General features: G+C 36.2%; 1 protein-coding gene across 2 annotated transcripts in view; it reads right to left on the bottom strand.

The window, feature by feature from the left end:
• LOC139147359 (dual specificity protein phosphatase 22-B-like) overlaps positions 1-23,922 on the bottom strand; it is an 89,149-nt gene that overhangs the window by 41,415 nt on the left and 23,812 nt on the right. For both annotated transcript variants that reach the window (XM_070718418.1, XM_070718417.1), the window contains exons 4-5: positions 17,696-17,745; positions 14,117-14,191 (exon numbers count right to left, since the gene is read on the bottom strand). In XM_070718418.1, coding sequence (XP_070574519.1) covers positions 14,117-14,191; positions 17,696-17,745 — 125 coding nt within the window. The remainder of the gene's footprint in view (positions 1-14,116; positions 14,192-17,695; positions 17,746-23,922) is intronic.

Raw genomic sequence — 23,922 nt, 5'->3', positions numbered from 1 at the left:
AGTTTAGCGGAGTTGAAGTGTACACATGAAATGCAATAGTTTTCCTTGAAGTCACCACTGAAATGCCATAAACATTTTTGGAAAGGAATGAGGTCCTGGGTCCATGGCTTATGTTTGTAGGGTACTTGACTCAAGTATTAGAATATTTTGGTTACAGGCAAATAATGACTCATGATATTGGTATTTTTGTTCATAGTCTGCTGTGTTCTATGGTTTTGTGGTTACCTCATTCTGGAATGTCCATTAATTATTACCCAATAGAAAACAATTAAAGGAAAACATATCGACAAGTATTTGCACTGCATTCTCCTTATAGGTGAACTTTAGCAGCACACTGAATAGAGTAGATGGTGACTGCATAGTTGCTGCGTTGAGTAATTATTAGTGTGGCAAAATTTGATCAACAACATCATAACATACATGCTGAAATAAGGCTAAGTACACCACTTTAAAAAATGCCACTTCATGAAATGGTCCACAACCCTGTACATAGGTTGCTTGTGTAACAAAACAACACACACAATGGATTTATGAGCATTGCCTTTTCACGAACTTTTGAAATCTGCCGAAGATCTACATGTGGTATCATTGTATCCAGATTAGAAAATATTGGTAGCTGACTTGAAAATCGTCACAATGATAGAGTGAGCTGCAAAGCCAGGTTAAGTATCTATATGCTGTACCTATAAATAAGAATAAGTGAATTAAGATGCATTGAAGACAGTGTGTGAAGCATATGCTACCCATTAATTTTATAATAGTAGAAGGTTGGAAGACTCTCCGATCAGCGTACAACAAGATTGTTCACAAAAATTAGAAGAGTAACAATGCAGAAAACAGAAGTTAAGAATGGCATTTTCACATGTTGCAAAAGTAGTGGTACTACCAAACCATGGAGGTTACAAACGCAGATCAATTATTGATAGCAAATAAGAGTAGCATAATAATGATAGTTCAAGTAGATTGTAACAGCTGCTTTTGGTCTGTAATTTTGCAGACCTGTGAGAGAAAACTGAGAGTGAATGATGGTTTTTTTCAGTTTAAAATGTGCTTTCTTGGAAACCTGGGCATGAGTAGATCATATTGCCTTATGGAATCACTGTAATTGTGAGACTTCGCATGGCTCTGGCTGCACGGTAACAGTGTGATGGGCTATAATCATCCACTAAGCTATTTGCATAACCAGGTATACTGTCTGTGAATGGTCTTTGCAACCATTGCAGGTAACAGTAGACCTGCAGAATTCTGGGCCAATCTTTCACTGTAGAATGATCACCATTAAAGATGCCCTAAGACAAAGAACGATTTTGACCAAAAGGAAGATGATACCACCTATAGTTTTCGTCAGGTATGTGTATGCCAGTCACAGGCTCTATAAGTATTGGCAATGCGGGTGGGTCACGTTCCTCATTCTGTAGCCTAATATGTAATAGAAGTTGATGAAGCATAACTTTCTTTTACTTTTTAGCAAAGTTAGAACTCCGTGGAGGAATATGGTTTGAGGCTAGGCCAATTGGCCCTTAATACATGCAACTTTGACAGCAAACTTGACTACTGTAATTCACTTCTATATGGACTCCCAGAACATAGGGCCAAAGTCCCTGAAGCTACTATAGACATGGATACAAAATTAAGTATTCCTGACTCTATGAAATTATCTCACTAAGGTCATCCTAGGGACATATAAACCAAATATTAAAGCTGTCTGACCAGCGGTTTTGAAAAAACAAGCGACTCAACAGTTGACAGAGCTCTGCTGTGCTACGTAGAGAATAACCTTTTGTGACACATGTATTGATGAAGAAGGTGGATATCTTTGATAGCTCATTTCTGACCAAAAATGGAAAAAAAATCCGTAAAAATACAGATTTGCATATTTCAACAGACTACCGGTATATTTGTCTATAATAGCAAATAAATGAGAGTTAATTACATTCTAATTAAAGTAAATAAGACTTGCTTAAATCAAGATTTACGTCATAAAAAAACAGCATATCTGTCAGGATTTAAAGAATCTTGAGCTGGTTATCTTTTAATATCAGTATTTTCATTCTATTAACCAAGCACATTTTAACTCTCAAATTAACATTGTAAGTAAGTTCTGTTGAATAAGTTGAGACTGTAGGTACTCAGAGAAAGCACACTGAAGAGACAAATGTTTGAAACTTAAGAAGTTCAAGGTCATCAAAAGCATCATTAGGAATCATGTTACACTTTCATTGCACTGTTTACACAGATTGCATAATTGCTATAAATAGCACATTAGGAATCTTACAGCCCAGCTTTACCATAAAAACCCTATCACTTTGACCACTCTTTTAATTGACCACTCTATTTTTTTCCTCAAAAAGTAATCTTATTTTATCCTTACCAAGTCAACCATAAATGGAAATTAGAACTTTCTCTATCTCTATTTATTTGACCACCCTATCATGACAAACTATTATGAGCAATTTCTTTTAGATAACATAAATGGTGGTTCAGAATATATCAAAGTTGGGATTCAGGAAAGTTGCCTTTACATGTTTTAATCCTCAATTCACTATGAACTGTCAAAAAAAGTTGAACTTTCTGATAATTCCACACTAAAATTATTTTGGCTTTGATGATTTCCTAATTAATTCAATTATTTAAAAACATAATAATTTTTTTCTGGGTGAATTGATAGGGTTTATACAGTACAAGAATTACATACAATGTAAGTCAAACTTTAACCAAAAATGACAAAAAAATTCCTTAAAAATACACATTTGCATATTTCATCACAATTTGAACAAGTCTAAGTTGGGTTATCCTTAGGGACCTGTATACCAAATAACAAAGCTGTCTGACCAGCGGTTATGAAGAAGAAGATTTTTTACCAAAAACACCTTTTTTGGCATTAATTTGCCTATTTTCAACAATATCAAAAAATTAAAAAAAACAGTTTCTCAAAATCATATTTTTAATCTACACAACAAATATCAAATCAGTAAGTACTGCGGTTCTCAAGATATTTGAGTGGACGGACGCCTCACAAACGGACATACATACATACATACATACATACATACATACATACATACATACATACATACATACATACATACATACATACATACATACAGACTGACGCCGGACGGATACCCATCCCAATAGCTTCTATAGACTATAGTCTATAGTAGCTAATAACACAATACATGTAGGCCTGTCACAATTATTGAGCTCAAAATGCTACAGTGAGAATAATCACACGCACCAGGAAATTTGCACCAATCCCCAAAGTTCTCACCCATCTCCATTGGTTACTAGTTCTTCTCAGGATTGACTACAAAATTTTTCTGTTAACTTTTAAGGCTATTCACAACCAGTGTCCTGTGTACATCAGTGATCTACTGTACTCCAGCCCTATATTCCAACTCATACACTCCGTTCATCCAGAAACTTTTAACATCTACAACCTACAAAATCAAACTTGGAAACTTTCAAAAGAAAACTGAAAAGGTACATGTTCTCCAGAGCACACAGTGTAGTATGTTTAGCCATTGAGCTTTACAGAGAAAAACACTGTTTTTGGATTTCAGCACATATATATAAACTTTGCTGATTGATTGATTGGTAGGATTACAAAATGACTGGACGTATGATATCATGGAGAAGCAGTGCATTGTATTTTACCAATGGGGAAAAAGATAACGGAAAATAAATCCAAAGTTAAAGCTAATGGTACTTGAACTGTATCACATTTTCAACTGTTACTTAACCTGTTTGCCGACAAACTTTTGCACAGTCCCTTTGTACTATAGATCACAAGGTTGGCCCTCATAGTGTGAAACAGGGATTCTATGTATAGGCTTGTACAACAGGGGCGTTTAATGTCATTGGACACCTTTAACGTCAGAATAAACTTGTTCTCAAAGATCAGCCTGCCGGTGACATTCCAACCCAAGAGTAAAATTGAGAATACAGTTACGGTATAATGTCTTGACATGTATACTGATGTGGTTATTGTAATGGACCACTGTTTGTAATGGTAGATGTTCGGTCCATAAACAAGTGATCCACAAAGGTCATTCATTCAAGGACTCAACCGTAACTAACTACCATGAATCATTCCCAAATCTTCACGGTTGGTCACTTTTATGACTGTAGATGTGGTCAAACAGTGTTGAAATTGCCATTTATTCATTTGACTTGTAATTTGATATTAAAACACTGCACTCTGAGCCACATTATAAATACTATTAAAACATTTAGAGGTACATTAGAAAGCACTTGTTGTAACATTCAAGGTTTAATGCACAAACAACTGTTCATCACCGATGGGCTGATAATAATAGGATGGTATCTAGTTTACCATCTTTCAAAATAATACTGGTAAGTATTACTTCTTTCCACTTACTTGGATCAATGCTGTTTTATTTGAACCGATTTATTAAATTTGACAACAGTGAAGAATTTGTACACATGTCAGTTTAACACCTTCACATGGCACATTGAATGAACAGTTACACTGTAGGGGCAGATGAGTTTATACTGAACATTCTGAGTATTTGAACCTCAAAAATGATTAAGTTCTGACCCGTGGACAAGCTTGTGGGTAGAAACTGGCCACACTGAAGAACATTGGTCAAAACTGAAAATTTCTGCAGATCAAAATAGGCAATAACCTGTGAATGGTGATGGGTGCTGGTGGTGATGGTGGGAGGGGGTTGTCCACTTCACAAATCTATTGGAGGGCCCCCTAGGACATCCCCGTTGTTTTCATGGTGAAGATTAAGTCCATTGTTTTTCCAGTGCATCTACAGTAGATAATATCTTACATTGATAATATAATGGGTCTTTGAGCAAGATGGCACCATGTACACTTTATCTCTACACTTAAAAAAAATTGCTTGACCAGATAATCTTGTTAACTTATCTGTACATACCTAGAGAGTAAAAATAATAAATGGCAAAGTCGTCTCATAACACTGTTTGACATAAATTATATTGCGACTGCATATAAATAACATATTGACACAGTGGTCATATTCTGCTATCATACAATATTTACATTGCAGATTTCTCTGATGGTAAGGGACTGGTCAGTTTCTTCGGCCTGGGGGGGGGGGGGCGGTGGATTATTTTTTGCCGACGTCAAAAGTGGCTGACCCCCCCTATTCCAAATTTTGAAAACAGGGTGACCCCCCCATTCCAAATTTCTAAAACAGGGTGACCCCCCCCCCCCCCCCCCCGGGTGCGACAAAGGTAAAACAAAAGATGGACATAAATTATATATATATATAATATATATATATATATATATATATATATATATATATATATATATATATATATTATATTTTACATTTTACATATATTTATATTTTAAATAGTCATTCTATGTTTTAGTGAAATTGTTGACATGTCAGTTGTAAGATAGGAATTTCAAAGTGTCAATCTTAAAGTTTAAATACAGTACATTTTGAATGAGCTGTATTTTGAATGAGCTGTGAATGTATTTCACACTTTCTCTGCTTAACCAGATGTCCTGAACTGTTGTACAGAAATGGATGTCAATCATTAATATCAAAGAGGAAAAAGCAGTGAATCAAAAACTTTGATGGGTGTTAAGACTTGCCAACCATCCAATTAAATCTACTGAGGAGCCATAGAGATTTTTTTTAGCCAAATCTGATGTGTACAGTGTCTGAGAGGACCTTTTCTTGTGTAACATTGAAACCATAAAAGCACAGCTAATAATGACAAAAACTGCCTTTTTTAACTGTTATTTTGTTCATAAAAAGCATCTTTCTACAGAAAACCTATGAAACAAAGGAAAATAATTGCATCAATGAGAAGGAAAGATATCTTGTCATTTTTCTATCTCTATAATAAGTCACTGTATCAAATATATTTGTGAAATATTTGTGCATGTTGCTTTCTCATACTGAATTCTCACAGAGAGAACAGAAAAGTATCAGGAATTTGTCATCCTTTTCATATGAAATGCAGATTTCATAATGGTACACTTTCACTTAGCAAACATCAAGATATCTCTGAAAGTATGGCGCCCGAAGGGCGCGCCAAAAAATATGAAACATCCTGATATCTCTGATATATATGCCTTGTATATTAAAGTCATGCACCTGAAGGGCATGCTGAAAGATGTATGATATATTAAAGTAATGAGCTTGAAGAGCATGCTGAAAACTATTGAACATACAGATATCTCTGATGTATGTATGCTTGATATGTTAAAGTTGGGCGTGCTGAAAAATATGATGATTATTAAAGTTACGCGCCCGAAGGGCGCGCCGAAAAATACAACTGAATGATGAATTTTGTGGCTGACACTAGCATTTTAGGCAATGATGAGCCTGTGTCAAAATTCAAAAACACACTGACCCCCCCTATTGGCATTTCAAAAACATGGTGACCCCCCCTATCACCAAAGTCAAAAACAGGGTGACCCCCCCCATGAATCCACCGGCCCCCCCCCCCCCCAGGCTGAAGAAACTGACCAGTCCCTAACCAATGACGTAATGTGACATCTCATGAATCTGAAGACACTAATACAAGGTCTCAAGGCGGGATTACAGAGTTTCTTTTTCTTCTTGAATTCGAAACATCTACAAATACTCAGGTTTTCATGAATGGAATTTTAACTCTGTATTAGACACTGTTGATGTCCAGGCAGAAGACTACTGCTAGTATCAGGAACTACGTATCAATTTGCTCAGCTTGGGGGATACACTTGAAACTAGAGAAAAGGCTTGTAATCTGAGACAACCAAAAATCATACAAGAGTAAAGCAGCTACTCGGTATGACAGCTTCACGTTATTATTAATGTTACAGCAGTAACTCCCGTGGGATGGCTGAGTTCACTGGAATAGGAGTACACCACCCTAGTGACGAGATCTCCGCATTTCTCCAGACAGATACGATTACACATGCATGTGCTGGTCAGATGGTTTGTAATTGTTTTCGGTAGGCCAAAAAACACCAGTGTATGCGGGCATACAGCATAGTCAATACATCACTAATTGTAATTTACAATCACATCTTACTCCTTCCAGTTTACAGGAAACTTTGGATATCGCTGTCATCGGATCCCAAAGTGCATCCACATCCAAGACAGGATCTGCCCTCTGAACACTCATCACTTTTATTAGCCTTGATGTTTCTGTTATCAAACATGCAATATTAGCATACAACAACACCAATGTGGTTTGGTCACACATGTGTGCAGGAAATATAAATATTTTATTTTCATATCAAGGTTCATAGAGTTGTTACTTCTGTTGGGGAGGAAGAAATGTTGAAATGTTGAGAAGAACCAAAATGATATTTTTCTTTCTGAGTTAAAAGCATTGCTGTGATATAACTTGTATCCATCTGAGAATTGACAAACCACTTACACACCATAGTATTTTTTTCTGAACCCATCAATGGATTACCTGATGTTTCAGCAAGCACTCTTCACTTTCATTTGGCTTGACAATTTAAGCTTCTTTTGAAACATTATTAAACATCCTAAGCTTCATATTTTGTATCATTAACTCCAATGAGTGAATGCCAATACCTGAGGACCACTGCGCTACATCCCCCTTATGGAAGAAATCTGTGCTTGCCTGAGGGTGCTTTGCCATGATGAATACACACACATACCCCCTAAGATAATGTTGAATGATACTACAACATTGCATGGGCCCGGTATTCTGCAGTCTTGATATGAAAACGTGATACTAGTAATTCTTTTTACATGTGAACCGATGATGCATGCACACTGAACAAGTCAAGTGGACTGGTGTGAAATGTGAGGTAAGTGTTGCACCAAACAGCACGGAAGAGTGAAAGTCTTGAGGATTGAAACTCCTGATTATTTTACTCGAATTTGGGATTATATCCTTTCTCTTGTATTTTGATGAAAGTTTGCACTCAGCTGCCTTATGGCCAAAGGAGGACACAGACACGGACTGGAGCATGACGCATGACATGTGTTTCCACTTAATACCAGTTAACTTTGAGTCAAAACACACTCTCCCAGTGACTATGTAACTAAATATACGTTACTAAAACCTGCAATATTATACACACGCAGCTGGCTTGGTGCCAAACACTTGCTGTAAAAGCCAAACTTTGAGGCAGCTCTGAAGGCTATTTCTTTAATTGGCCGCGATGATAGCAATTGTTATTATGTGTATTGGTTTACAGAGATTATTAGAACCAGGCCAAGCGTCTGCCGGTGACTCGACACTAATTTCAAAATCGTGCGATTATGATTATGTCCTAAGTAGGAAAGAAGGATGCAAGCTCAAATGACCATGATACTCTGTTGTTGTCTTGACATAAAAATCTAGAACCTGTTACGTATCATCACTTTTCCGTATGCTACATGCATATCACATTTTTTGCAAACTGTCTCACAAACATGATATCTTTCATGTGATATATATACAAACCATAGTAAAACAACAAATCTTCTTTTCCTGGTATTTCATATTTGATTTTTGAAAACTTTTTTCACAGTTACTGTTCATACTTGGCTATAGATTGAACAGGTCAGCTGGGGAAATTCTCGTACAAATGACACCTATGTGAGATCAAGTGCATCAAAATTTGTAGATCTCAGAATTATGAACATTTTCTTTGGGGCATTCTGTTGAAAACTACAATTAATACTGAGCACACTTTTCCCTGAAAACTGCAGAAATAGCGGCTACTTTTCCTCACCATATTTGGAAATGTTGAACCCTGGAGCAGATGAAGTGAAAAATAAAAAAAAAACAGGCAGCAAAGTTAGTACATGTTTTCTTCCTTGTAACCATCAAACATCTTGTATGAGAATCTAGGGCGGTGTCAATTTCAGGAAGCCAGACTCAAACGTTCTAGTGTCACACATAAATTTTGGAAGCAAGCAGGACATTGTTACCTCAGTGGGTGGGAAAAAACAACCAGCAAGACTACAGAAGAGTATTAAAGACACTAAATAGTGAAGTATTAACTTATTTTCATATGTCTGTTGCAAATGGAAAAATTATACTAGGTTGCAATTTTTGGGGCTAGTAACATTTCACATGCATTTGTAGGAACACTTGAAAATCTCTTTCACCACCCAATTTTGCTGTGACACCATTATTTTGAATGGGTAAAGTTAGACTGGTACATGTTTAGGGATATGGCACTGTCTTGTACCATCTAGTGGGAACCTACACTGATCTGGTGGTGCTTTTGTAAATGAATGACAATATCAGAAACTGATTCTCTGAGTTTACTTGCATTATATAGGTAGAGTAATACAATTTTACAAAGCAAAATAATCTTTGTTGAATCTTTGTACTTTCAATGACTTTTTGCAGTCCTTGAATCCTTTTAACAACAACTTCTTCTCTAGAATCTGAGTTTGTTATACAATTACAAGGGACACAGTCATATGTATCTTCCATATAACCACTAGGGCATAGATTACAAAACATTACTGAAACGTCAGCATTCTGATGTCTCACTTCCTCTCTCACTAGCGGAAGAACACCGCCAATAAGCAAAGATATGCATCACATTAGTGCAGTTGAGATAAAGATATGTTATTTGTATTTTTCAGGTTTTGAAAAGAATACTTGCTAACTACCTGTGTCCTGTGACAACCACACATGACTAAAAGCATCCTGGTATGGGAATAATATGTGCTTTACTGAAGTTACAAATGCATGTCCATCTACATCATCAGGATTATGATAGCGTCAAGTGTGCTGGCCTTGGAAGTCTTTCCTAGGGCATCTCAATGAGATTATCCCGGTATCAAATAGAATGTTCCATTACATTGAGATGGACTGGCAAACAACCACATTACTCAATCACCACTTCATTTGCTGTATGGCATGGGATACCTGATATTTCTCTACAACAGCTTATTTTGACCTTTGCTATGATATCACAAAACTGAAAACTCGAAATCTCAGAACCAAAGCAAAGAGTTGGAAATATCATGGCATGAAATAATTGAATTAAATGAAAAATGTTCCATTTCCATCAACTTCATGACATCAAAAATTGAAAGTCGTACTAATTTTGGTCAATACTTGCATCGATTTCGACCAAGTGCTAAAGATAGCAAGTACAAAACCGAAATATTTGTTGTGGGAAATATCATCAAGTAGAAAGTGCTAAACCAAGATATTTGTTGTGGGAAATGTCATCAAGTAGAAAGTACTAAACCAAGATATTTGTTGTGGGAAATGTCATCAAGTAGAAAGTGCTAAACCAAGATATTTGTTGTAGGAAATAACATCTAGTAGAAAGTAGTAAAACCAAGATATTTGTTGTGGGAAATGTCATCAAGCAGAAAGCACTAAACCAAGATATTTGTTGTGGGAAATGTCATCAAGTAGAAGTACTAAACCAAGATATTTGTTGTAGGAAATAACATCTAGTAGAAAGTAGTAAAACCAAGATATTTGTTGTGGGAAATGTCATCAAGTAGAAAGTACTAAACCAAGATATTTGTTGTGGGAAATGTCATCAAGTAAAAGTAGTAAACCAAGATATTTGTTGTGGGAAATATCATCAAGTAGAAAGTAGAAAACCAAGGTATTTGTTGTGGGAAATGTCATCAAGCAGAAAGCACTAAACCAAGATATTTGTTGTAGGAAATGTCATCAAGTAGAAAGTAGTAAACCAAGAATTTGTTGTGGGAAATGTCATCAAGTAGAAAGTACTAAACAAAGATATTTGTTGTGGGAAATGTCATCAAGTAGAAAGTACTAAACCAAGATATTTGTTGTGGGAAATGTCATCAAGTAGAAAGTACTAAACCAAGATATTTGTTGTGGGAAATGTCATCAAGTAGAAAGTACTAAACCAAGATATTTGTTCCGGAAATGTCATCAAGTAGAAATTACTAAACCAAGATATTTGTTGTAGGAAATAACATCAAGTAGAAAGTATTAAACAAAGACATTTGTTGTGGGAAAGAATGTCATCAAGTAGAAATTACTAAACCAAGATATTTGTTGTGAGAAATAACATCAAGTAGAAAGTAGTAAACCAAGATATTTGTTGTTGGAAATGTCATCAAGTAAAGTAGTAAACCAAGATATTTGTTGTGGGAAATATCATCAAGTAGAAAGTAGAAAACCAAGGTATTTGTTGTGGGAAATGTCATCAAGCAGAAAGCACTAAACCAAGATATTTGTTGTAGGAAATGTCATCAAGTAGAAAGTAGTAAACCAAGAATTTGTTGTGGGAAATGTCATCAAGCAGAAAGTACTAAACAAAGATATTTGTTGTGGGAAATGTCATCAAGCAGAAAGTACTAAACCAAGAATTTGTTGTGGGAAATGTCATCAAGTAGAAAGTGCTAAACCAAGATATTTGTTGTGGGAAATGTCATCAAGTAGAAAGTACTAAACCAAGATATTTGTTCCGGGAAATGTCATCAAGTAGAAATTACTAAACCAAGATATTTGTTGTAGGAAATAACATCAAGTAGAAAGTATTAAACAAAGACATTTGTTGTGGGAAAGAATGTCATCAAGTAGAAATTACTAAACCAAGATATTTGTTGTGAGAAATAACATCAAGTAGAAAGTAGTAAACCAAGATATTTGTTGTTGGAAATGTCATCAAGTAGAAAGTACTAAACCAAGATATTTGTTGTAGGAAATAACATCAAGTAGAAATTTCTAAACCAAGATATTTGTTGTAGGAAATAACATCAAGTAGAAAGTACTAAACCAAGATATTTGTTGTTGGAAATAATATCAAGTAGAAAGTACTAAATAAAGCTGTTTGTTACGGGAAATAATATCGAGTAGAAAGTACTAAACCAAGATATTTGTTATGGGAAATAATATCAATTTGAGAGTTCCAAAAACGCCACTTTTCTCAATAGGTGTTGTGGCCTCCTTTGCGTAATCGTGCAAGTTTGGTCTTCTGAAAATAAACATTCATTTGCCACTTGGTATAAATCTTACAAAGGATGACAATCAGGTATAGTAACTGTAAATTTCTAACAGAGTCAGAAACTATAGTAACATTACCTCACTCTGCATATACGGTTATAATGAAAACAGGTCATGTTTATCTAAGATGCCAGTTGGTCAGTTCCTCAATGAAAGAACTAACCTATTATGGGTGTGAATGTATGAAGTTTGAATGTCGAACACCTTATGGATATAAAGTAGTCTGACGTTACATCACCAGCTCAAACACAAGATTTGGCTTTAGCCCTTTTCCTGCCAAGTTCATATTTCACTATCAGGTCAAGTTGGTTAAAACTACTGATTCAGAAGCAAAACATGTCCCGTATGGTGCATTTTAACAAAGACTTGAAGATTTGAAGGTCCCTAAAGACAGAGGTACTGTAAACATAATTTTTAGAGACTAAAGCTACTATAATATACAAAGCCAAGAGGGTGAAAATACTATGGTTATAGCTCAATACCACTTTTTACTGACTTGGCAGATGGGGAAGTGATACTGTCTGGCAGGTAAAGGGTTAATGTACTGGTGTACATAGAATAGGCAGAATATAAACACATTTCCTTTGAAAACCATAGAGATTAGTTAATACAATGCAAATGAGAGGTTATCTCAATCAAACCCTTTTAAAAAGTCTAAATTTTGCTATCATTTGGGAAGCTCTTAATAGAATCATCCCAAAGAACATACATAGCAAATTTGAAGGAATCGCGCAGGTGGTTTCAGAGACAATGATACATGTACTCAGACTGTAATTTAAGAATTAGCTCCAAAATTTTTGTAACTTAAGCAAATTTGTCAATTTTTAGTATCTGTGATTAAGAACATTCCAGCAAACCAAATTTAGAAGGCATAGGATGACTATGACCCCTTTTTTTTGTTTTTTCCATGAACTATCAGGGAATCAAATAATTACTCCAGCCACTGTGTGACAGTACCGTAGTAATGCTTAACATTATCAGAGCTAAAGTGGCAAACTGAACTTCCTGAAATGAACTGCCTTTGGTTTTCAACACCAAATAACTTCTGTAGCACACAAACACCAAAATCTTAAATTTTATTAAAGTGTCCTGGTTAAGAAGAACATGCAAGGACTTGCTTATCTCAAGAAAAAGGAGAAGATTTCAAACTGCCATTGTCATATATCGTGATATTGCCAGTTCATGTTAATGTTGTACATAAAAGTAGATTTCACATCTTTAGAGAAATACTTCATACTTCAAGGAACCACAGCGTGAGAAAACAAGCATGGCTGTCATCTGTGATAATGCCACACAATGCGTGAAAAAAAGTGTTTATCTAAAAATAATAAATTATCTGCTGAATTATGATGTGGGTCATCAGTGTGAAGGACATTGAGCTGCATATGGTAGTACTGACACCCTAACATACTGATTAATCACATCCAAAATTTGACAGCTCTATACATTTGAGTGGGAATGTTTGGTTTGCCTTGTTCTCATTTTGGGCATACATGTATGTTCATTAGTCAGTATTCTAAGGAACCTCAAGTTTCTCGGAACAGACTTAAACGACTATAAAACAACTATAATAGCCTTTGACTAAAACTGAATTGTGATAGATCATCCCTGGGAACTAAGGAGCCAAATTTGAAAGCTACCAGTCCAGCTCTTTCAAGGAAAAAGAATTTTGAAGAGGAATTGACAAAAGCCCATAAAATTTTTATGTGACAATGGTAAAACTGTACAATTCTGAATAAAGGAATAGGCGACACTTTCGAGCGATTCAACCAGCGGGTTGTGTGAAGTTATTCTATGTACATGTACCTAGTGGGTGGACACCAGATGACAAATGCTAAACACCTGCTGGTCAGTGACCCGTCTGACAAGCTGTATCCTGAACGGTAGAGCAAATAAAACGTGCATGAGAATAACATACCCTGAACATGCAAATACTGAAATGACAAGCTTAATGTGAAGTGTTTTATAACTTTGTGAAAACTGAGGAAATGGCTCTTTTCCACAGACAACAATTATTGAGCACATTTTCACAAGACTTTGTTGCTGTCTTCAGCCCTCCTTCAGAAAGCTTGAGGTACATCTGTCTCATTTAAGCTGACAAGAATGGCATGTTCATAAAAACAAACCAATTTTTAACAAGGAGAACACCCAGTGTGCATGTCAATACAATATTTAACGGTGAATTGCTTACCAGTGGACTAATACTGCACCTCCATTTAATCTTGCTTCATGTATGAACTTGATACAGCGCCGAAAATACTGTGATCTGTAAGGAAATGCTAATTAATATCTTACAGGTGGTAGGAATTGTGTGTTGCATGTGCATGGCCTGAGATACAAGTTGAAACCAAGGCAAAGAAATTGGCATAAATAACCTGAGATATTTTCAAGTCCAAATTCAAATAGTTTATCACTCCAACATTGTAAGTTATCAAGGTGTCTCTAGCAACTTAGTTTCTACTTGAAACAGTTCAGTTCAACTCATTTTCTGCCAAAGCACTCTCATATTATAAATTGAACTTTACTCAAAGCTGCCAAGAAAACAGTACTTTATCTATGTATACACACACTTACATGACAATGTAATCACTGAAGATGAGCTGAGTTTATAAATCGTGGATGTATGTCACTTTTGTTTGCAAGACTATGGGTGTCGACTTTTAACATTGCTATTGTTAGGGGTTGAGGTTTACGTAGACATAAACAACAAATCGTTTCATTGACATCTTCTATGGATAGGTCTAGTTTCTAGTGTCATGATATGAATGTACATGTGTACCATACTGTCTTCATCCAAATGAAGGAGATAACTTTTTGTAGCCTGAATTATGAGATTTAGGGTGGGGGACAAAATGAATTGATTATCAGACAAACATAAAAATGTTCACGTAGTGGCATTTTACAAAAAGAATGGTACAGTGTGTCTGTGATGTAGACAAGTGCTTGTTTTAGCAGCCTCTGTAGCTATCTTCTAGTTCTTAATAATGTGCAAGCTGACAAAGGTTGCCTTGAAGCTCTATGAAAGTAGATATAACTTTAATGTACATGTAACAATTTTATAGGGTTATTCACAAAATACGGCCCTGTATGGAGGAGGGCTCAGTGAGTGACGTATTGGACGAGCCAAAGGCGAGTCCAATACGTCACTCACTGAGCCCGAGTCCATACAGGGCTGTATTTTGTGTATAACACTATTATTATACACCTCCCTCCATTAATCGTCCATATATTTAAAACTAATTCTATGGTAAATTTTGAGGGATGCGGCAGGCGCGATATGAGTGGAACGCACGCGATTGTTGCGTTGGCACGAAGCCAATTAATTTTCAGTGCAGTACAAGCAAACTTCGCTGAATGTTTTCAATTTAATTAGATTTTAAAATAAAAATCAATTGCATTTAGACTCATTTTTGTGTTTAGCGTGTTTTAAACCTTATACTACGAATACATTTTGGTGGAAGTTGTTATTTTGTTTATAACTCACCGTAAAATAGTTTGTTTACATCTGATAATCGCTAGGTCAAAGGTCAAACAGGCGCGTCGCGCGTCTCCCGTATTCGGGACTCCGCGTACTATACAAAATACGGAAAGTTATTGGACGGTCAAACTCCCATAGGTTACGGCAGTAGGTGTATAATAATCAAGAATATTTGTTCTGTTTTTAAATATAGATTTCGTTGAGTGCTGTAACTCCAAAAATGCGTCAATATACCTAGTGCAAGTCTTGTCACCACAGTGTCTACATATATGTGTCTGATGATGTCCAATTTTACTTTTGGTGACTGCATTCTCGTCAAAGAGTGGGTGGAATTAATTTATTATTTATAAAGTTGTACAATTTATGCAATGCATAGGCTTGCCATGGTTTATTGTTTGTGCTAGTTTTCTAGGATAAAAATTAACCCTTTGAGCACCATAGTAAATTTTTCTTGTCTTTATCATTATACACCAGGCAATTTTTTTCTAAGTTTTGCTCAAATTTTGATAAAACTCTGTAGCAAATAAAATTTGATGTCCATTTGGTCCAAAATTATGAAAAAAGTTGACAGGAAAATTCATGAAATTGGTAAAATGTTGCACTAAAATTTTGGCAAGAAAAATTACAGCACTCAAAGGGTTTAAACAAAAATATGAAATTTCAAGCGTCATTGAAACAAATCCACTAGCTGTTTTTGCAGAGCATGAATTGCATCCGTCATGCTAAATCAAATGTGTATGCACTGTTTTCAGCTCTGATCTGTGCTTGACTTGCTAGAACATAAACACACAACAATGCTTTGAAGCTTTTGTAAATACTGTACTATGCAATCCAACATTCCTATCAGCACTATGCAGCCATTACTCTATGAAAATAACAGTCCTCTTTTGTAATGTTTCAATATATAACTAATCTTCAACCATTGCAAGGCTCTAGTAGTCCTCATTTACCTGTACTTTCTCTTCTGTACACAATGGTACCAAAGTGAAAGGAACAGTATGAGTAACTTTTTTTTTTCAGCATTTCCTACAAAACAAAACCATTTTCCAGTTCTTCTCCCTCGGTACTTTGAAACACAAAATATCAGCCTGGGCATGCATTGAGTACAGTATCATATGCAAGGCTATTGGTGACTATTTACTTGTCAATGATGACATTGGACACTGCACACAAAAAGGTTGTTTTCACCAGTTAACAGTGACATTGAGCATTTTGACATGACTTTGAGAGTAGAATAAGACACTGCCTTTCATAAAGAGATGAAAATAAGCGGAAAATCCATGAAAAGTTATAGCTACTGAAGCATTATAAACACCTAATATCTCAGGAATTCTGAGATGTTACTGTTGGGAATCCCCTCCTCTTGAAAATGAAAGTGATAAAATCCGAAGAAGATCACTGCCTAAGTTAATTCCAAACTCTTTGTAAGCAGGTTGACAACAATGGATTTGGGCCAAACCATGGTGGTGAAAGGGTTATACATGTATAATTATGAATATTATGCAACTACATTGCATTTACAATCAATAATTTCAGCTATCTCTCAGCTGACAGTAAATGTGTTATCTGTAACATTTCCATTTCGAAGTTACTCTGTCACTTATTTCAAAATTTCAATATTTTGTTACTATGCCTTTGCATGCCTCTACCCATTTCTGAACTTTGAAGTCTGGCTATGTCATTATCCCTGGTATGGCTAGAAATCAGCATCAGGTCAATGACTTAATAGCTGGCGATTGGTTTTATCTTTTTCCATGTATTTCCTGTCTTGCGTTCACAGATGTAAAACAATAGAGGGTAAAGTTGAGATACACATCACACTATGACTCTTGTAATGTACTCATAAACTTCCCAGGCATTGTACAGAAGGTATATTTAGTAATTTACCCTATGATCATGCATGCCTGACTGAGCCTCACAGACTGTCAATAAGCAATGGACAATTGTGAGAAAAACAAGTACTTGAAACAGGAAGGGTGTTCTTTTCTCATCCTATCACTTGAGCTGCGTCTCCTCCTGACTCAGCCCACTTTTATGGAGGCATATTCCGTATACCTATGCCTCATGTGGAAATCCCATCAAAACAGAAAGCGATGAATTAGTTCCAAAACATTTGTTTTAAGTGAGGTGCAAAAACTCAAGTGCCCATAAATGAACACCTTAAGCTATATTGTACAACTGTATGAATCAGGTCTTTGTGTTCAGAGGAGCTTATCACGATTGCGGATATTTTGATTTACACCAAGCAGGATATGAAAATGTTAGACTGGATCAACAGAATATTGTACTTACAGATTCTGCTGGGGTGAGTCTCCTACGTATATACATAAATACTTCATGTCCTGCAGAGATATAGCAAAAATACCTCCGTTGTATGAAAATATGCATCTCAGTATGGCAGTTTATGACTTTAAACTGTGTGTCAAGAAATCTTCATAGTGGTAATACTTTCACTTTAAAAAAATTATACATGTAATGTAAATTTCAATGATTCTAAAGTTTGCCTACACTGTAACAGAGAAGAGCTGTTGACTCAACAGTCTATTGACATTCAATATTGATATGATAATAATGATAAGAAGAATGTTACAAAGTAGCCAATGGCTTTCATCCTTGCAGCATCTTCTTGTTGAACTTGAAGACTGACAAGTCAATAACCATTTAAGGTAATTAATCATAACTACTGTACCATGGTGTAGTTGACTTTCCTCAATCAACCTTTTCCAAAAGCATTAATCTTTGAGATGCATTTGAGATTGCTTGACTGTATTGGTGTTAAATCTGTGAAAATGCTATGCTTTTATGCCAAAACATCACATGCAAACAACATACTCAAGTAATAAAAGTACAGTATAGACAGTAGGTTTAGTGTGGATCAGTTGTCATGTTTCATGGTCTCATATGCAAGGCTTACTATGAACAGGCATAATGTAGTCTATCTAATCAACCAGAGCCTGAATTCAATTTGATGTGCAGCATTTCGCAAACAGCATAATAATCATGTGGACCAATATGGGATTGAGATACAATATATTGGCAACACCTCCACCTCAGCTTGTGACAAAGGCATTGCCGCTGTTTAATTTCCCTTTGCTTATGGGTCAGACTCTTCATGGAAAATACCTGACAATACATTCCCAGGGGTGGTTTGTACGCGTGGGCTTTCAAGCCTTGTTTGATCTGTACTGGTACAAGGCAACACTGAGCAGTTTATACGGTACATGTATGTGGTTGGTTACTCAGCGACCATTTACAACCATGTGACAGCATTTACAAATCACATGATTTACAGGGACCTTCCGTTATATACTCTAGCTATGCATGATACATGTAAATAGTTAGTGCAGCATCTCATAGTACATTTACAATGAACATTGTACACCTCTATGTCTCATGCAGAGGTGGGATACACTTGCTTCTTTAGGTCTGCAATCACTAGATATTGCAGAGGACTTGCGTATCACCCTGGTGATATTATTGATATTATTAAGCTATTATTAAGCTATTATTGAGATGAATATGCACACAATAATGAGCTCCATTCATCTCTTGATCAAAGGGAGTACCAAAAAAGTCATTGAAGTTTATACGTTTGCCAATATATATGAAGGGAAGTTTTTATTACATCACCCTGGACCAGATCTTCAATAGCTTGTCTATACCATGGTAACGTGCTATCACACCTGTACAGAAAATACAGAGTTTTGTCAACAGTTTTTTTTTTCTCAAATACATCAGAGAATTATCATTATCATATACCCATGCCCATATTGCTACATCATAGTGACGTTCAACGTAAAATATCAGCCGTGATATTTCACGGTAAACGTCGAGATATGCACGATGAACGTCATCAGTTTTAGAGTTTTCCCGAACTACATTAGCAGTTTGTTGGTAAACAACGTAAACAACAAAATGGCTGCCGCTCCCCGCCTGCGAAGCGATGTCGCCGACGTAAAAACTTGAAGGGCTTCGAGGAACACGGGTATTTCTGGTTGCAAAATACGGAAATGTCACGTTGAGTCTTGAAATGTTTTCCCATGGTATTGTTTTGGTCAAGTTCTAGCAAACATTCTGCCGTTCGCACGGCGCCGGCACTGTGCACGGTCTCCACCGAACAGGTAGTGAGCGCGTGGTGTGACAGCGATGTCGCGCGCGCGACGACTGTTGACATGACAACACTAAAGGTAAACTAACAAAATGGCGTCCCCTCTCCGCGCGAGCTCCGTGCCGTACGACGATCGAAATCAGGATAGATTTAAAGCTGAGCAGTTTTTGATCGGTTACAGTTGTAATAGCATATTGCACCTTAAAATGTTCCTTCTGTATGACGATTTTTGTATCCCGGTGTCTTTCTTCTTGGGTTTCATTGAGATGTGGATGACTTGCAGCGATGTCGCGCGTGATGTTGACATCTTCGTCATATACTTTATGAATGAAGCCTGTTCACATAAACATTCTGATATTTATGCGCAAGGCGTAATAAAGTAAAGCCTCAAAATTGAAGGTTTTTCGTTCTATTAGTAAAAATTCCCTAAAATTATGGGCATGGGTATATGATAAATCGGTTATTACCCAATATCGCCTGTTCCTTGTGTCGTATCAGCATTCGTGTCATTTGTGCTGCGTCAGACACTCGACTTCGTCTCGTGTCTGACGCAGCACAAATGACACTCATGCTGATACGACACAGGAACAGGCGATATTGGGTAATAACCTCTCATGATTGACAGGTGTCAATCATAGTGTTCACGGTAAGTGGTATGAGATGTGTGCATTACGAGGAAAGATAATGCATCAAACTCCTGTATCAAATTCTTTTACAACTAAATTCTTTACTTGCAATATTTCTTGTCACATTACTTTTCCATTCCAATGGTAATTTTAACCAAACAATATCTTGTGGCACAAGATATGAGAACTCAAATCTTTGAGAATGCATGCTCTGAAAATGTGACTGCGTGAGAAGGAGAATACCCATTCAAGGAACACTGATAAGCAAGCAGCTCAAGTTCACTCGCAAGATTCTGCAGACAACCAATGACCTTTGACACAGCAACCAAATGCAAGTCCCCTGATGACAAAGTATTTTTTTCTGCTTATGCGTCTTGCTGAACAGAATCCATAAATCCATAGCCTTGATATGACTCATGTCCACGTGACCAACAAAAGTCAATAAAAGTAAGGAAAAGGGAATTATATGGAATTTGAAAGCCCATTGAAATACTCTATAATATCACAAAAAGCAACCTGAGATGACGGATGTGTGTAACAATGAAAGTCAAGATGTAATCAGCTTAGCACAACTGAGCTGCACTGCGTCACAACTTTTTTTGCAGATCTGTAATGCATGGACTTCACTGAGAGCATTTACCATTTATGTTGTTATTTCAGTAAAGCCATGGGATGTAACCTTTGCACAAGTAGAGGAACCCTAAACCAGCTACACCCCTATACCCCTGCAGAAAGGTCAACCAGGGTCACTGAGTTAGCTTCTCTCTTCTTCCTGCTCAGTGGATTTTCCGTCTTTGTTACAAAGTTGTAATCTTACTCATCATATTTAAGAATTTTCCGTACTTTGCCACGATTTTGAGACAAGCGTGCCACAAGTGTTTTGCATTTATCATTTGAGTCATATCCAAGTTTGAAAAAAGTAGTCTGCACGTGATATGTGATGGTCACGCTCTGTGATAATGGCCTTGGCAATGACGCTTTAAGTTTATAAGGTAGGTCAGTTTTACCTTGACATGTACAAGGGCAAAGGGAAAAATCTTTCAAAACAAAGCAAGAGCTGGGTAAAACCATTTCTTTTACACAAGTCTGATTTTTAAATGCCTGGAGATGAAAAAGGAAGTGAATTATTTAAAAAGCAACAGGTTCACATTTTCATTTCTCGTTAACTTTTCCTTTTCTGCAGTGTTGTACATCACTTTTTGAGAAACATCTGTAAATTCACAAAAGTGAACGCAAAAATATATCTTGAGAGTTACAAGTACATCGTCTTTGTCCTTTTAATGGTTTTACAAAAACAAAGAGAGCAAAAGTTGGTAGATTGGGTGGTGGCAACTTGGAACCTTGCCAGGTATTTAAAGAGCTCTTCTTAGGACCCTGAGTAAGGTCTTATTTTAGAAGTCAATTTTTTTTTCCTTTTTTATTTTGGCAGCGTCACTGGTATCAATTTCCATGTTTACATGTTGGGGTCATTACCCCTGTGGTACATGCACGGGCTACGCTTGGTGTTATTTTTCAAGTAACAACATGTCAATATTAGTGGCTTGTGTGCTGTCTGCCACTGAGTGGCTGGCATGCATTATGGCCAATTTACCAGCAATGTTTGGTAGCTGAGGTTCTCCTCTCAGCTGTGGTGCTTTAACTTAGCAGCTGAAATGAATAAAAAAAAGAGATGGTTTTTGCAGGAGCTGCACCATTAAATGCACACGACAAGTCTCCATCACATAGATCAAAAGTATGCAATGAAAGATCGTACTGCATACTGAGTTTTACAAGGGGACTGAATTGTTCCTTACAATCATCAAACTCCATAACTTTTTACATCATTTGACAAAGTTTTTTGAACAGCCTAGAAAGAAACTTATTTAATTGCTGCTTTTTTAATGCTTATCTATATGTCCCAAAGTAAAAAAGAGCAGTAAAATGCTTTGCTTTAATAACCAAAAAAAATCTCATTGAAATAATAATTCTAACCTTTGTAGATTTTGTTTTAAGGATTACTGTATATTTTAAGATTTCCTTAATTAAATCTATAGCAATCAAATAATAAAATGAGGTGATGAAAGCAAATTTTAAATTGTATGAAAGCAAACATTAAATAAATTACGTGCAGCAGGTCATACCGCCAAACTAGAAATTGTATTGCGATTGGCTTTTTGAGATAAGCATGGGAAAAAAAGAACTGTGAATTGATACACTTAAGCAAACAGAATTGACTAAAATGTAACTAGTTTAGTGTAACGTGGTTAGTTGCAGGCAAGTAAAATGTTACAGGTTTCCTTTGAATGGAATTTCCTGGATAAAGTGCCTAATTTGCTCATTTTTGACAACAAAGGGTTCCGTGGCTTTGTTAGGAATATGATCTTGTTGATTTTGTTGGAGGGTAAAGGGAGGAACTTGTAGGAATGTGTTCTACCAGGAAAGTTCATGACTGACACGTACAGATGGATCAACATTTAGTCAATTATCAAGAGTAATATTGAAAGTTTTACCCTTATGAATGAGATCCATGTTATCAAGAATGAATTGGTGCTGCTCTGTCATTGGTAGGCTTGATTTTCAAACTCTGTGCACAACAATGATGGCACAAAAGGTAAATTTGTCTGAAAAGCAGCTTTGACATCTGTAACAATGTAACATGTTCAGATATTCTACAGAAGTTATCAATGTTGACTGCAAAAGAGTCAAGATTGCCACAATCGAAAGCACTTTGAAGTTCCCCTACTGTACAATGATCCATGAAAACCCGCCACAAGGATTTATATGAGGAAACTTGGGAAAAGTCACGAAAACAACCGGCAACTTGCACTTCCGGTGATGTTGTTTATGTCTGCCAGTCACCCTCTGGAGTTGACATAGAAGCAAGAAGTGAAAAGTACAGAACTAAATGAAATGAAAATTCAAAGAAAACATATTGAGACACACCTGCTTGAAATTAATCAGAAATACACATTGTCATTTCCACTGCAATCATTCCAAAATGCGCACATAAACCAATAGTGTAGCCAACATAATGCTTGCTGTACTTGTTAAATCTTGGTCAATTCTGTCTGACGTATTACCATCGTAAAGCGAAATCATTTTGAAGTTTGGTTTTCCATGCTTGTTTCAAAAAAACAATCTAAACACAATTAATGATTTGGTTGTAAAACCTACACTTAACATGAATCGAATGTTGTTACTCAACAACGTTTATCGTAGGATACATGTCAATTGCATGTGATTGTTTATACTTTTGCATTTTTTTGTCGATGTGGGAAGCAATTTCTGAAATTAAGATGGCTAATTACCTAAGCTTGATAAATAATTAGCAGAATATTGGCAGAAGCCTTCAATCGTACAGCTCCGTTTATGGACACAAATTTACTGCTGGAGAAATTATATAACCACAACATGCAACAAACAACAGCAAACCAAATTTAAGACAGGAATATCTGCACACACTACCAGGTTTACCCATTATTATAAGGTTTACTGCAGCTTACCTTAACCAAATTATTTTAATATTTTTCAATATTTCCTCTCAAGGATTTGAAAGAGTAACAGAAACCAAGCGATGAACTTTGTTTCCAAACTTTTTTGAAGTGGAAAACACATCTTTTTAATTGACTTAAAATACAGTTGCGATGCAGATTTAAAAATGTTACCATCTTTCAAAATGATCTTGTCGGTTACCTTATTACTACCTGCTAACTGACTCATGAGGGCGCTGTACATTTCAGAATTTGTAAACTGTCACATGCATAATGAGACACAAAGTTGGACAACTTTTACATCATACTGGGATA

The sequence above is a fragment of the Ptychodera flava genome, chromosome 13 (genome assembly GCF_041260155.1).
Source record: "Ptychodera flava strain L36383 chromosome 13, AS_Pfla_20210202, whole genome shotgun sequence".
Classification (NCBI taxonomy): Eukaryota; Metazoa; Hemichordata; class Enteropneusta; family Ptychoderidae; genus Ptychodera; species Ptychodera flava.
This window is presented reverse-complemented; position numbering and strand designations above follow the sequence as displayed.